General features: G+C 42.6%; 1 protein-coding gene across 3 annotated transcripts in view; it reads left to right on the top strand.

Annotated features, from left to right (window-relative positions):
- Window positions 1-14,522, top strand: part of pde4a (phosphodiesterase 4A, cAMP-specific) — a 38,928-nt gene that overhangs the window by 8,435 nt on the left and 15,971 nt on the right. Inside the window, exon 1 of one of the 3 annotated variants that reach the window (XM_010777458.1) lies at window positions 12,410-13,254. The exons of 1 other annotated variant lie outside the window; for it this stretch is intronic. In XM_010777458.1, coding sequence (XP_010775760.1) covers window positions 13,061-13,254 — 194 coding nt within the window. In that variant the 5' untranslated portion in view covers window positions 12,410-13,060. Of the gene's footprint in view, window positions 1-12,409; window positions 13,255-14,522 lie in introns of those variants that run through there. One more of the 3 variants, XM_010777459.1, reaches the window with a different exon arrangement.

Below are 14,522 nucleotides of genomic sequence, written 5' to 3'. Positions count from 1 at the left end.
GGCTGATGTACACCTCTGTTAGAAAAAGAGCTTCTGTTGCAGATCCTAGATCAGTGTTTGAGCGTAACCTGTCCTGTCAGAGCAGTGAGCCCATTTCGTGTAGGTCATGTTCATATTCACACATTAACACTCAACATTGAGGCTGTTGGAGGGCAGAGAGGGGGAAATGTCATGGCCCAAGGGTTCAGCATGGTATTTCATTTGATGCCCTACTTTTCACTTTAAGATCTACATGTTTTTTAAATGTATTTCTTGGGCCAGCTCCACAGCAGAATATTTTACATTGTACACCCTCCATTGTGCACGCCTCCATACAGGATTTCTAATGATGCTGATGCAAACTTTTTACCCCCAACAAAGAGAAAGTAATTAACACCGACGAGGCCTAGTCCGTCTCCCTTATTTTTGTTATGTTTGTATCAAGGGGCTTAAAATGTGATTGCTTATGTGGTTTGGGGGTTTTCTTGTGAGGGTTTATCTTTAAAAAGAACACAATTGAGTGTTTTTTCACTCCATGCAGCTTTTCTAACGAGGTTTTTTCATTTTGTTTTGGGCATTTTTTAATACATCAAAAGGTTTCTGGTGTAAATCAAAAGTTTTACAGTACCTGACAATGCCAGGTAAAACTTTCAAAGTGTCCCTAAGCATACCAGTTAAATCCATCCAAGACTGCTCCTCCTCATCCTCAGTTTGAGTGCCAGAAAATACCAGAGAAACATGTCGACAGTATCAGAGGTATAAGAGATGCTGCCTATAGTTTAACAGAAGACAACTCCTGAGCCCATTCCTTTACATTAAACAGGTGGGACCAGGGAGAAGGTGTGAATATGAGGATGAGGGTGTCCGGAGAATAGAGAATGAGGGTGATTTTCTTTACAGATCATTGGCGAATGTGCATTTGTCACATTACATTTGATGCAAGACCTGTCTGTGTTTGATCGTGTCCCTTTGTCACTCGCGGCCTCAGTTGCACAAGCCAGTGATGATGTTGTGTTCATGAAGGCCGGCCCTCCTCGCTCTCAGGGTGCTATAAATAGGGGAGAGAGGCCTCGGGCTCTCAGTGTAATGAGATTAAACCAAACCAGCCTCAGCCTCCAGTGTTTTATTGAGCTTTATTTCAGTTTCCATTCTGCGTTTCAATGTGTATAAGAAGATATTGAGTGTGGCTGCTTCTGCGTGCTAGAGTCCATGGAGGAACACTTGGTTCTGCATCAGTATGTCAGTGCGTGTTTGCCCACTTGTGCATGTGTGTGTGAAGGCAGTGAGAGTTAGATAATGTGAAAGACTTGTGTGAGTATGTGTGTGTAATGTCCTCATTTTGCACCCCGCAGGGCATGGCACATCTCCTAAAGATGCGTTCATCATGATGGTAAAGCGTTTGTCACTATAATGTTGTGCCATCACGAAGCTCCAGAAACCACTGGCTTAGAATCATCCTGAATTCCTCCACTTTCCTTCCTGATTTTTCCAGCAGTTTCCTTGTTATGCACACGAGGCCCGTCTGTTTCCGTCAGCGGAAAAGGAATTGTTGATGCAGCCGGCAGTGCATGATACTTGTGCGCTGCTTTTGTGGAATCCTGAGCTGTGAAAGGCAGGCAGAGAGCCGCACTGGCACAGCTATCAAGGCTGAACGTCTGCGTGTGTGCATGTGCGAGTGCTTTTGTGAGACGGAAAGTGTCTGGGGACATGCAGAGTGGGAGACATCCATTCTGTTTGGACATACTGCTAATTCTCACAGCCCATATTCCTAGACTATGACGTTTTGGAAACTGCTAGAGTCTGACTGCTTTTCCTACCACACCGCTCAGGCCTCATTACCCAATTACAGCTTCTTCCTCCATCATTTTGCCATCGGTAAGGGAGCACTTGGCTCCCCTGGTTCACTGAATTCTCTGCTGATAAATCTAATAAATCGTTTTTCGTCTCCTGCTTCTTTGCACATTAGTAGGAGAACACAACATTTACGACATCATCTGCACCTCAGAATAATAAAAATGATACATTTATCAGTGCTCAGAAAGACAAATGGTGAAGGGAACACAGTAGGAGCAGAAACACACTAATGCAAGTTTAAGCTAAATCTATCAATTTTTTACATTTTACTTGACTTTTTTTAAGGGTTGTTTAAACATCAACCTCTCTTTTGGAGGTCTGGCCACTAAAGTGTGACAAAGTGAAATCACATTATGCTGAAATATTCTAGCTGCTGATTGACGCAATGTGAGACAGACCTGAATGACAATTAGCATTTTGAATTGTGGAACACTTTTAATCGACGTAAATTATAGTACTTATGACATTTTTGGGGAATGGGAGGGCATCAAATGGCAAATCAATAAAATAAGACAGACATATGATTCATCAGACAAGCATGTCGCCTTCACTGCCCGCTGCAAGGCAATGGCCCTGAGGCAGCTTCAGGACGAGTGAATCCACACAGTTGATTCTGCCTTTTCCTCACTAATGATATCTAACTGCTAAGATGATCACACTGATTTCCTTATTGTTCTCTTGCTAACATGATTCTCTTGCTTAGCGCCTATTATAACAGCACTGTAATTGGAGTATAGTTCTATTCATTGTCCTCATTAAATGTATGGTACATTGGATTTCCAGGGATGTGAATCTTATTTCTAAAGGTAAACTCCTTAATTATATAAATCATAGAATGCATCATACAAAAAGCATAATTTAAAGTGGCTATAATTAATATTTCTTGTAATTACGATGGATGTGTGTGATGTGAAAGGGCTCTCTTAGTTAAGACTCACACCATCCCACGGGAAAAAATCATTTTGGCTTATTGCATCTGCGATCTCACTCTTTCAGCCCTTACCTTTACTTCCAGTAAGACTGCATTCGCTATACATGGTGATGAATATGAAGAAAAATACAGCAAAGCAAAAAAGTGGGGAAGCAATTCAATGGTGCAATCCCTTTTGTTCAGCCACACCATGAATGCGTTACAGGACAATTCAGAGCACCAAGCTAAATGGACCATTTCTCTGTGTGTTCAAATCAACCTTGTACTCCCTCTCACTCAGCTGCACCCTGCCCAGGACTTGTTTTTGCACCACATTATATCAGTAATTATCTATCATTCCAGGATAATAGGCAGCCAACCATCTTTGTGCTGCAGAATATGTATGACAAATTTGAATGATAACATGGCTTATTAGTCTGCATTTCACTCCTAGATCTGATTAAATAGGACACCATTTGAAAGACAGAATGAATAAGTAGATTTTGAGGCCATAGATAGATAGATAGATAGATAGAGATGGATAGATTAATATAAGATAGATATTCTTACATTAGCTCAACGTGGCAGACTGAGTGTAAAGACAGATGGAGGGAAAGATGGAGGAAAGATAGTGAAATGTGTGGAGGAACAGAGCCACAGTGACACAAAGGTATAGCTCTGGATGACTCACACTCTCTCTCTCTTTCTCTAGTCTGGATTAAAATAAAAGAGGCCCAGCAGCACCAGCCTGCAGAGAGGGAGTTACGCGCTCCATCTCAGAGATAGGGTGATGCGCTAAAAATACCACTCCTTGTGTGGGCTTGTTGGGGAGTAAGGGGGGGGAGGTTTATGGATATGGTGGTATAGTACAGTGCTATCACTACTTTGTACAGTTCAGCTTGATTGCATTTCCACATTCTCTCAGACGTTTCTTTTCTCTTCGTCTCCACAACAAGTATTAATTGTTTTTTTTGAGAACGCTCAGGAATGCTAGTCATTGCAATTAAACTCTAGTTCATTAAGTAGAATTCGACTAGATACCACTTTTATCTCATTGACCCCAATTCCGTCTTTTCTTCCCACACCCTCTCCGCCATGGTCTACTCTCTGAGAAACTCCATTAAACATCAAAAGCAAATCAATATCGATCTATTACTCTTGCTGTCGCCGAATAGTCACTCTCCCCGTTGAGGAGTCTGTCTCTCAACTCCTAATTGATCTGGATGCGATTGGCAGAAAACTAAACAGAATTCCAATTGAACATGCCTCTCCATCTGTCATCTCTCGGGATGCTTTCTCTGTGTCAGATGATCCATCTGTTTAGCCCAGCCTCTGTCTCCACGACAGCAGAGGGGAGGAGAATTCAGAGGAGCTCCTGTATCGCAATCCTACAAGGTGCTTTTTGAGAGCAAGGATGCTCATTAAGCAAACAGTTCCTCTAGTTGCCCCCTTGATATTTGGGAATCTGAAGGCTGGTTATAAACTGAGCAGGGTGTTTGTTTAGAGTCCCGATTTTTAAATACTTACCTTTCACATTAAAAGGCCTCTGGGGTCATGGGGGATTTGCATATAAAAGAGCAGAGAGCTCCTGGTGTGCGAGGATGAAGAGTGAAGCGATTATGAAGAGGCAGAACGGTTTCTTCCTGCTGGTTCTGGGTGTGTGCACCATTTATGATGTCATTAATCAACCTGCATGCGGAGAGAGAAAGGGAGACAGACTCAGGAAGATTGAAAGACAGAACAGAACAGAAACTAAAACAAGCTGTGCTGACCTGGTTGCCCTCTGCTTCTTAGATGATGTAAAAGTGCAGAACATTAAGAACACATTTGTTTTTATTCTTTTGGCTGAACTCCAAGACAGTGTCTGTTAAGATAGTTTTTTGCAAGTCCTCAAATGTTTGGACACAACAGCAGGACAATTATTCTCAACTTGCAGCCAAGGTAACCAATTAAATTGTGTATCAACATTGTGAAATAATCCTTATTGGCCAGGTCAGTCCTCTGAACCGAGTCCAACTGAGCATGTGTTTGACTTCCTAAAGACCAGATTGAGGGCAGGAAGGCCGCAAAATAAGCAAGAAGTGAAGATGGCTGCGGTACAGGCCTTGCAGAGCATCACACTATGACTGCCAGGTTTTGAATTAAAATTAAAAAGTAATTTTCCATAAAGTTTATTTGATGTCGAGGTAAACATTGAAGCTAGTAGACGTAATTTTCAACCTCGTAGTCACGGTTTCAAATCAAGCCCAACCTGCTGGACTACAGAACCAACAAAACAACAATTGAGCAATGCCCTATAATAAAAAAAGTCTCCACTTTACATTTGAAAAGCAGCTGTACACTTTGCAGCAGGCCATGTCACAAAGTTTCAAGCAGAGTTGAGAGTGGAGCAACCCGTGAAGCAGATGACAGAACCAGTCGGTCTCCTCCAGAGGAGAGACTCCTGTGAGTTTGTGGGAGTTCAGAGATCTGCTGATGGTGATGTACAGTGACGGGTGCTTGGGTTTCGAAAAATGCAAGGTGTAAGACAATCCACAGCCGAGTCCAGATTCCTCAGGTGAAAGAGAAAACTGTGCTAAGAGCTTTGTGTGTCTAATGTGCACCAACCAATCCGTTTGGAATGTATTTTGTACGGTGCATTAATAGATTAAGAGGGCTGGCGGTGGCTGTCCTTTCACAATGGGGAAGGCCTGTTGCTGTGCGGAATAAAGGCTGATTATCCTGTCTAGTGTGGCACATCAAATACATCTTTTCCTGAGCCGTTTGCCAGGTGTGTGAATGATAGCTAATCGCTCTGGGTAACCCTGAAAGGCATGTGTTCTGCACTTTCACGGGCTGAGGCTGGCTCTCTGTGTTTGGCCGCTCGGTGTTGGGTCGGTGATCCTGGGGGTGAGATAATCTGCTGTAATCCACGGCTCTGTGATCTGACCACAGCGCAGCCGAAAGCTGGATGAGATGCTATACACCTGGATTAGGGGGAAAAACAGGGTCAGGTCAGAGCGACTGTATAAACATATTTTATTAATTATTATATTAAAAAATGACCAGGCCTTTATATGCTATGTCAAATTAAAGTAAACGTTTTGTTCGATTTGGTCATTCGATTTCAGGTTTCAAGATATTTGTTTTCCAGTCCTTACAGTATGGATTTAAAGTTGAAATACTCCCTGCACAGTGGAGTACGTTTTTGTTATACTGTTCACAGCCACGGTCAGTCCAGTATTAATACAAAAATGCAGATCTCACCGCAGCTCTGAGAGTGTGGAGGTAGGGGCTGAAGTGGATTTGAATTTTCATGGGGGTTATTATTATTTTCATTTTTATCTGAGAAAATATCTGTGACTCATCTGAGATGCATGCATGAAAGGCTCATAACAAGCCCCCCTGATGCAACTGCATTCAAACGGGGTAAAGGAAGGATTCTGGAGAGCATTGATTCAAATGCAATGTATGCTGGAAAATATGTTAATAAGATTATAATGATTCCCTGCTAACATAATTGATGAGTTTAATGAGCGTTTGGGAGCCAGGTTGCAAGAAGTCACGAAGCCTGGGTTCATGACTATAAGCTTTTGAATTGTTGTGATGGTGATGATTGGAAATGTGATTTAATTATATTGAATTAGTGAGAAAAGATTAGTGGATATTACAATAGATCAGATTCCACAGTGTGACTATACTGACATACCTTTCCTGTTGTTCACTTCTGCTCCAGGGTCCTGTCTTGCGTTTATCCTCTCTGTGCGTCATTGCATTGTTCTCCTCATGTCTCTGAGAAGCTCTGGTGGCCAGATGCCCTCTCGTTGCCCCAGCACTCTCCTCTAAGATTCTTGTGCATCGTACTGTAAATGTCGCCATTAAAATGGAAGTAGGCTTGAGCGTGCTTCTGTCTCCATCCCTCTCTTGTGATTGCCTGAGAGTCACAAAGGGCAAGTTGAGGCAAGCAGAGATGGCAGGCCCGCTCAGGACATGTCATTTGAGATGTGTCAGTTATGGGCATGTTACCCTAAAAGCATGCCCCAGCCTGAGAGCGCCTCATAATAAAAACTCTCAATGTGCTCAATATAACAGCTGATGATTCAACCAGAGCAACGGCATACAGCTGTGATTACATGGTCAGCCATGAAAGAAGCACCCATTCCCAATTTGCGAGTCCTTGCTCCTCTTCCCTTCAACTCCCCTCACTGCAACCCCCACACTGGTAGCAATCAGCCAGGTGCTAAATGCCTGGGTGAGGCACCGCTCATGGGTGGGTGGGGGGAGTACTGGAGAGGGGGTTTGAACGTGGAAATAAGCATCTGTGCTAGCCTGGCAGAGGAGGAAGCGGGGGCAGGAAATAACTGTCATTCTGACTGTGTTTGTGTGCGTTTGTGTGTGTGTGTGGTACGGAGAGAAAGGAGGACGGATTTAGGTAAATCGTAAAATTAGTGAACTGAGGAGAATGAGGACAATGTGGTGGGGGGAAAGATTGACTGCGATTTTTTTTTTAAAGAAGCTTAAATAAGTGAGTGTTGACTCTTCCCTTCAGAGAGGCCTGATTAACGGCACCATACAGTGGGATGAGGAAAAGGAGAGTCGACACCAACCAGGCTGTTTGGAAAATACTGATGCGGCAGCAGCTATAGCCCCATCCAGGGGCTTCCTCGTGATGACTGTTAATGAATAATCGATAGCAAGAGCGGCTCAATGTAGGGGATGTATGTGAATCTCCTCTACACTCTCATAAAGACTTAAAGGTTTAATTAAACTAATTGCTGCATATCTCGGAGCCCCAAAGCCCTTTGAAGCCTGCCGTACTAATGACACCAAATCAAGCTCCCCCTTTTGTTGCAGAAACGTGTGCAGAGAAGAGAGAAAATGAAGTGCTGCTGCAGAACAGTTCAATTTTCCCGGCTTATTCTGCACGCTGTGAAAGATGTATTGTTCTAATTTCATAACTGCACCAAAATAATACCTGATATTTTCCTACCTCAATCCAATTCAGCTTTATGCTACACAGCGACTGCAGATCATGCAACTAGAGAATGCAATTCCTGAAGAAATTGCTAGTGGGAATGCTTTATGCTGAAAAGCTGACGCTGAATTGCTATGCCAAAATGTAATGTGTAAGAAGAAAGTGAAGAATTTAGATTGAATGATACATGAACACTGGGGGGCTTGAATGTGTGATGAGAGAAGAAAAGAAAGTAAAAAGGCTTGGAAAAGCAGCAAAATATTTTAACTGCAAACTTTTGAACTAACTTGATGGCGAATGGATCTGTCGCCATGCCAATATCATTTTATGACATCCCATAATACGCTTAGATGCGTTGATGGCTGCATCGTTACCAAGCCTGTGAAGTTTTGGGCCGTTTGGAGCATTTTCACTGAAGTTAAAATGGTGTTTCATGGTGAGCATTGTGTTGCCATGGCAATGGCATTTTAAGAAATCTCAAAACTGTCCCGTAGATGTCTTCACGGCTGGACTGTTAGCACACATGTGAAGTTTGAGCACTTTTTGAATATTTTCATAGGAGTTATAGCGACATCGTCTTTTATGGCGAGGGATGCGTTTCCATGGGAACGGCATATGGGGAGATCTCAGATTTGGCGTAGAGCTGTTGAGGCATGGACCAGTGACATACAAGTGAAGATTGGGGGACAATTGGACCGTGTCGATTGGACTTAAATTCCCATCGTGTTTCATGGCGAGTGGTCTGTCGCCATGACAACGGCATTTGATGACACCCCATAATACGCTTAAATGCGTTGATGGCTGCANAGAGATGAAAGGTTTCCATTGTTCTGAATGAGAGATAAACCTCTTACATGTGAACGTTTTGTTGAAGAACCGTAACGTATATCGGTGAAATTTCAAAGCGTGAAGCATCTCAAGGACCTTGAGTATCTGAAGTGTGCTTTTTGTGTACTTTCGGGTTAATAATGTGGCCTTTTTGGCAGATTAACTAAAGGTGTGCGGCTGCTGCTGTGAGGAAATATCAGCCTGAAATTACAATGGGCTTTAATGCAGACATGTTGAAAGTTTTTGTAACTTCATGCCCTCAAGAGGCATTTTGTTTAATTATTTTTGCTTAATTATTTGTCATTTTTCAAGCTACGATATGTTTTCCTACATTTGTCATGAAAAATTATGTCTCAGGAATGTAGGGTTTGAGAGTTATGGCAGTTTTAAAATAAAAATATGAAGGTACATTTCAAACTGTCCTCCACTCTAACTCTGACATCACACACTCTGCCTTAACGAGCTGCGCAATGTTAAAGTTAAAATGTAAAAAATGTGATGAATTATGGGTTATATCTCTGGAATTATGAAAGTTATGAATGAGAAAAGTAGTAGCCATCGATTCCCGACCGAGCTGGCCGTTTTGATGTTCGAACGGAGTTTCTGCGATGTGGAATGTGGGAGAAGAAGAGGACCAAAATAACAGGCGGAATAATAAAGAATTTTGTGCGTAGAAGAACAGATAGTTGGAATGCTGTTAACAGTATTCCCACTAAATTAATGAGCTATACATTTTACAAGTCAGTGACCGTATCTCTCATCACATATCCATTAGCCTACCACAGGTCTGTCTCTGTAGTACCTCATTCACACCAACGCAACTCCGGTTCAAGTTCCGTGCTAGAGCTTTTCAGGTTCAGAACCGGTTCTTTGGTTTACCTCAGGCTCTTTTCACACAGCCCAGAGTCTGACTGGTGCTGCGTCATTGTTTGCGTCATGACGTTAACCGTTTGCGTGCCTGCTTCATAAAGCCAAACCGCGCGGAAACCCCTCACAGCTCACACCGACAAGCGACAACAACAACAATGGCCGATTGTGCTCCAGCTTCCTCTGTACCTCTTCGGAAGACCAAATTCTCAGTAGGTAGCTGGTCTCTTCAGTGGACCGCTACTGATTGTTAAGTTTCTCCATCGTTGTGTACAAACTGCATAAAACGCGGGCTTTTTGTTGTTGTTCAGGAGTTGATTTCCGCCCCTGCCCCCTCGACGTAAGCGTGACGTATGCGGTGCTTTTGCTCTAGCCGGACAATTTTTTGGTGCTTGAAACGAACCGGATTCGTTGCTCCGCTGCGGTGTGAACAGGAAAACCTGGTGCTTTTCAAGCTCCAGCTCCGAACCGGCCCTGAAACACCGTTGGTGTGAATGAGGTAACTAACAGAGTGAGGCGGTTCAGGGGAGACAGCCGCTCCACTCCGTCTTTGGAGGAGGTTTGTTATTTCCTATAAGAAGGAGTCACTCAGCTGGCACAAATCCCCTCCCCCCTGAAACCTCTGATCATCATGTCATTGTCCGCACTCCAGGGACTCTGCTTTCACATAATGAAACCAAGAGAGCTGCCCACATCTTGGCTTATTATCACCCTGTGTACAGTCTGTGTGAGCAGATGCAAAAGACAGGAGCTTTAACAATGATGCTCAACTGCGTGTGTGTGCCTGAGTGCAACATGGGGGTGCATTTCTCGCCAGTGTGTTTCTCCACGGGTGTGTGTGTGTGTGTCCACATGTGTGTATGAGTCACTTGAGAGGTTTCACACCAGCTATTATTGAGCAGGGACTGGTGGATTTCATATAAAATAGAATAATGGTCTCCTCATCAGCTCTCCAGAGATTACAATAGTAACTGTCATGTGAATCAGAATTCTTGACATTTTTCCAAAATCTGTCTTTGAAAGGCACTGTTCAAACAGGATGTGTGTGAGGACTTTAAAAAAAGCGAATTTCCAAGACAAGCTACACCATCCATCCCCTGTGTGTCATAAACAAACGATAGTCACTCTACCAGGAAAAGAGTGGAGAGAAAGCGAGAGTCAGGGGAAACAATAAGCTACTGAATGTGGAAGGCAGGAGGAGAGAAGGAAGCAGCTTGACAAGGCATCTTACCTTCACTTTGTTCTTTGTAGATGCTTGCGGAAAGGTGGAACACCAAATTCATGCAGCAGGTTGTGCTTGCTTTTTCTTGTTAGCTTCTATTGCAGAAAACAGCTGAGGGGAAAACAGATAGAGACTTTTCAGGGGGCATCTCATTTGTGCTCTCATTTGGTATGTGCGGCGTGTTTATTCAAATGTTGACACGCAAAGTTTGAATATCTTACCTCTTTGTGCTTCACCACAGTCACAGATAAACACACAGATGCAGGTTGTCAGAGGTGCTGGCACACACACACACTTTCTTTCTACACACAAACAAACATTTACACACACACAACTTAAGATGTCCAATCTGTTTTCCAAACACAGACTAAAGGTCAGCCCTGCTACCAAAAAGTGAGTGAGCTTTCCACTCCGACAAGCAGAAATTAGGACTTATTTTTAATCAAGACTGGGCAGCATGTAATGTATGGTCTGTTCTTATTGATTTAGCTGCCTTCATTACAGACACTAATTAACAAGAACATGTAATTATAAATTGTTAATTAAATACTTGAGTATAATTATCAGAAACGATTAACTAAAACCTGCTTATTTCACTGTCATTTATTTATTTTAAATTACAATGAAACAAACCACATATACATTTCTCACATGTTCTGATGCTAAGGTTTGTTTGTGTCCAAATGCCATCCACGACTCAAGCATTTGCTTTCTTCCTGCTCCCTTTCGGACAAATATGATTTATTATTATTATGAATATTTTTGTTGAATATATTAATATTATTATGAATATTGATAAATACTGTACTCTAACAATACGGTATTCTGTTTTGCAATTTTTTATTTTATTTTTTAATTTTTTAACCTGTTCGAAATGAAGATTCAAATTAAATGAAAATGAAATGAATTTCTTCAGTTATACGTGAGACATTTTTTTTCTTCTATAGAACAGTTTACTACTTTATAGTAAAGTAGAACTATGTAAAGATGTATATTCGATAGCGCCACAGAAATACAGTAAGCAGTAATCATTGCTGAGAAATGTGTTTCACCACATGCTCACCACTTCTTCAGTTCTCTCTTTAAAGGAAATTGCCACACTTTCAACACGCTTGTTTCCAAACACCCATTTCTGCAGTTGAGGGGTTAATGTACTTCTTAACAAAAGCTGTTAATCAATGCCTTTGGATACACAAGTAATAAACAACCTCATCATAATAACTTCTCACAAGCTGCTAGCAATCCTAAAAAACAGAGTATTTACTAACACTGCAGTCAAATGTTTCTGCATATTGAGCCTCATTGAGTTGAGAAACCATGTAAGTGTAAAGAAGGAAAACTGCTTGAGGCTGTCTAACATTGCAATCTCCCATGTCATCACTGCATTAGTTGTGGTTGACCTAATGCACCTTGTTTTGAAAGCTTTTTCATGGACTAATTGTTGCTCATGCACAACATTAAGGCATTGCTGTGTCTGCTCACATCTAAAGGCCAAGGAAAGAGCTGTTGGTGAGCAAGGCTGTTGATGTCAAAATAGGAAATGTTTTGGGCGCAAACCTTGCACGCTGTAAAGTAGAATATGTAAACATTTACACAGGGGTATGAGTCAACCTGTTTCCCCCTGACTTCTCTCTCTTCTCTCCTCCTCTTTCTGGGATGTTTTCTACCTTCTTTTCAAATTGTGTGTTGCTCTACTCTGGCGCCTGTTGATACTTTTACTGATCAGCCTTCCTGTTGCTGCAGAGGAACTGCGAGCAGCGAGATAAGGACTGTCAGAGCACATGCTAGCGCTGGTGAGGCGGGGGGACGAGATAAAAAGAGATACAACTTGAAGGGCAACAAGTTGGCTATTTTTTTAAGTTGGCTAAATGTTAACAGAGATCGCCACAGATGTTTTGGCAGTCTTGGTTGTCTTAACGTGAATGTGAGACAGCAGAACCGAGTCCAGATGTGGACAGAGGTCCAGTTTGGGCAGACTGGTCCCAGCAGCAGCAGTGAACAGAGCTGAGAGGGGGAAATATCAGAAGAGCTCCGTTCTGGGAGGAAACAACAAACCAAAAGACAAACGTGCACAGGCAAGGATTAAGGAGACCTGCATTAATCCACGGAGCAAACTGAGGGTGTGAGAAGGGGGGAACTGGAGTTTAAGCAGCCGGGGCCTGAGGATCACAGCCGGGATATGCATGTGTATGCACTTTGACTCCTCCGGCATGAGGAAGCTTGGACTAAAGGGAGGATCAGGCCTTTTATTAGATCTTGCTCAGGATTGAGCACAGTTTGCAGGTGCAGCGGTTCTGTCTGTCTGAGACGTGAGTCGAAGACTAAAAAGTGGATAAGGGGGGACTGCGTGGGAGGAAGACGGCCAAACAGAGCGAGACAGCCGGTTTTAAGTGGAGGCCGGGGGAGTTTTCTTTAACTGGTGGGCTACACCAGGGCCAGAGCAGCGATGAGTCAGAGGAGGCTGACACGACAGCTGACATTGAGGGAGAGTCCTGAGGGTCCTCCTCACGCAGCCCCTCTCACCTCCCCGGTGTCACCGGTCGATCAGTGGCGAGGACACGGGGGCTCGGTTCTGTTTCGACGTTTGAAACTGAACCGCAGTATTCAGGAGCGCGGACGCTTATCTCTGTGTTTGAGCAGGTATCCAAGCATCTGATTTGTCCTCACTAAAATATCTTCTATTGATAAAGACACTTTTCTTATTTATGTTTGTATTACCAAGGTTTAGGCATTATGTGTGCAACGTGTCTGTAATGCAAGATCTCGGAGTAAATTATTCCATGTACACACTCTAGATGGATTAGATTTTTGGGGAAAGCTAAATTGAGAAACTGGAGTCTAATAATTACTCCCAAAGTTTTCAGAGGAAAATAAGAAGGAGGATTAGCGTGTGCGGCAGCAGAGGGTCCCCCTGGCAGACAGCTCTGATGTGTTTTTCATTACCGGGGAAACTTGTTAAATGATAATTTGATCTGTAAATTCACAATGCCTTCTGGGGATAGGAGTGGCTCCTAATTGGCCAATTTGGAAGTAAATTCAAAAAATATCACACTTAATTTAGGAAGTCAAATTGAAAACCGTTCAAAGGTGTGTTGACACCAAAAGTTTGATAAGTTTAGGCGAAGTGGGGAAATGTTGTGGAGATAAAAGTGATCCTACATTAAAAATAGATGCTGCAGCAACACTAAAAACCTGCTCCCCATCTGTCCTCGCCATCCCAACACCTGACTACTACTGCAGCCTGAAAGTCACAATAATAGATTCATATGATTTCTATATCTGAAGTCTTGTAGATTTTGTATCAATATACTTTTCACAAACATTGACAGTAGTATTACAAACAAATTGTACATCATTTTATTGTAACATGACACCAAACTCTAAAACCCCATTCAATCAATAATGACTTAATGTCTTAGCTGCAAAATCAATCTTCTTGCTTTTCACAAAAGAGTTGGGCTGAAAATAAGATGAGTGTAACCAGAGAAGCGTGTTGCCGTGTCTCCTTTGGCTAAACTCGTCTTTGAATTGATCCACTTCTCTCAGCCTTGTGTACTGGGTTTCATGTTACTCAGCAATGTGCTGGCAGAATATATTTTGGTTGGGTATTATATATTTACTCTCCACCTTGTCTGTTTTTATAAGCAGTCTTAATTTATGGAAGTGTTCCTAATACTGTCAGCGTTTCGTCCCAATAGAGAATTAAATCAAAAATCTCAATCAAGCTCACTTTTAGACAGACAGCTTTGGCACAGAGAGGTTGATATGGCTCATTTTACTCACTAAAACACGACCTGCTCTATAATATGACTTGTCAGTAGAGTGTAACTCTCAGGGCAGCCCGGTGGCAGCCTGCCAATCCAGTGGCACATCAGAGTCAAACTGCATGTTTCTTGCTGCTGTCACAA

Source organism: Notothenia coriiceps, unplaced genomic scaffold (assembly GCF_000735185.1).
Source record: "Notothenia coriiceps isolate Sejong01 unplaced genomic scaffold, NC01 NC01_scaffold00018248, whole genome shotgun sequence".
Classification (NCBI taxonomy): Eukaryota; Metazoa; Chordata; class Actinopteri; order Perciformes; family Nototheniidae; genus Notothenia; species Notothenia coriiceps.
Note: the sequence above shows the minus strand (reverse complement) of the source record. Positions and strands in the feature narration are given on the sequence as shown.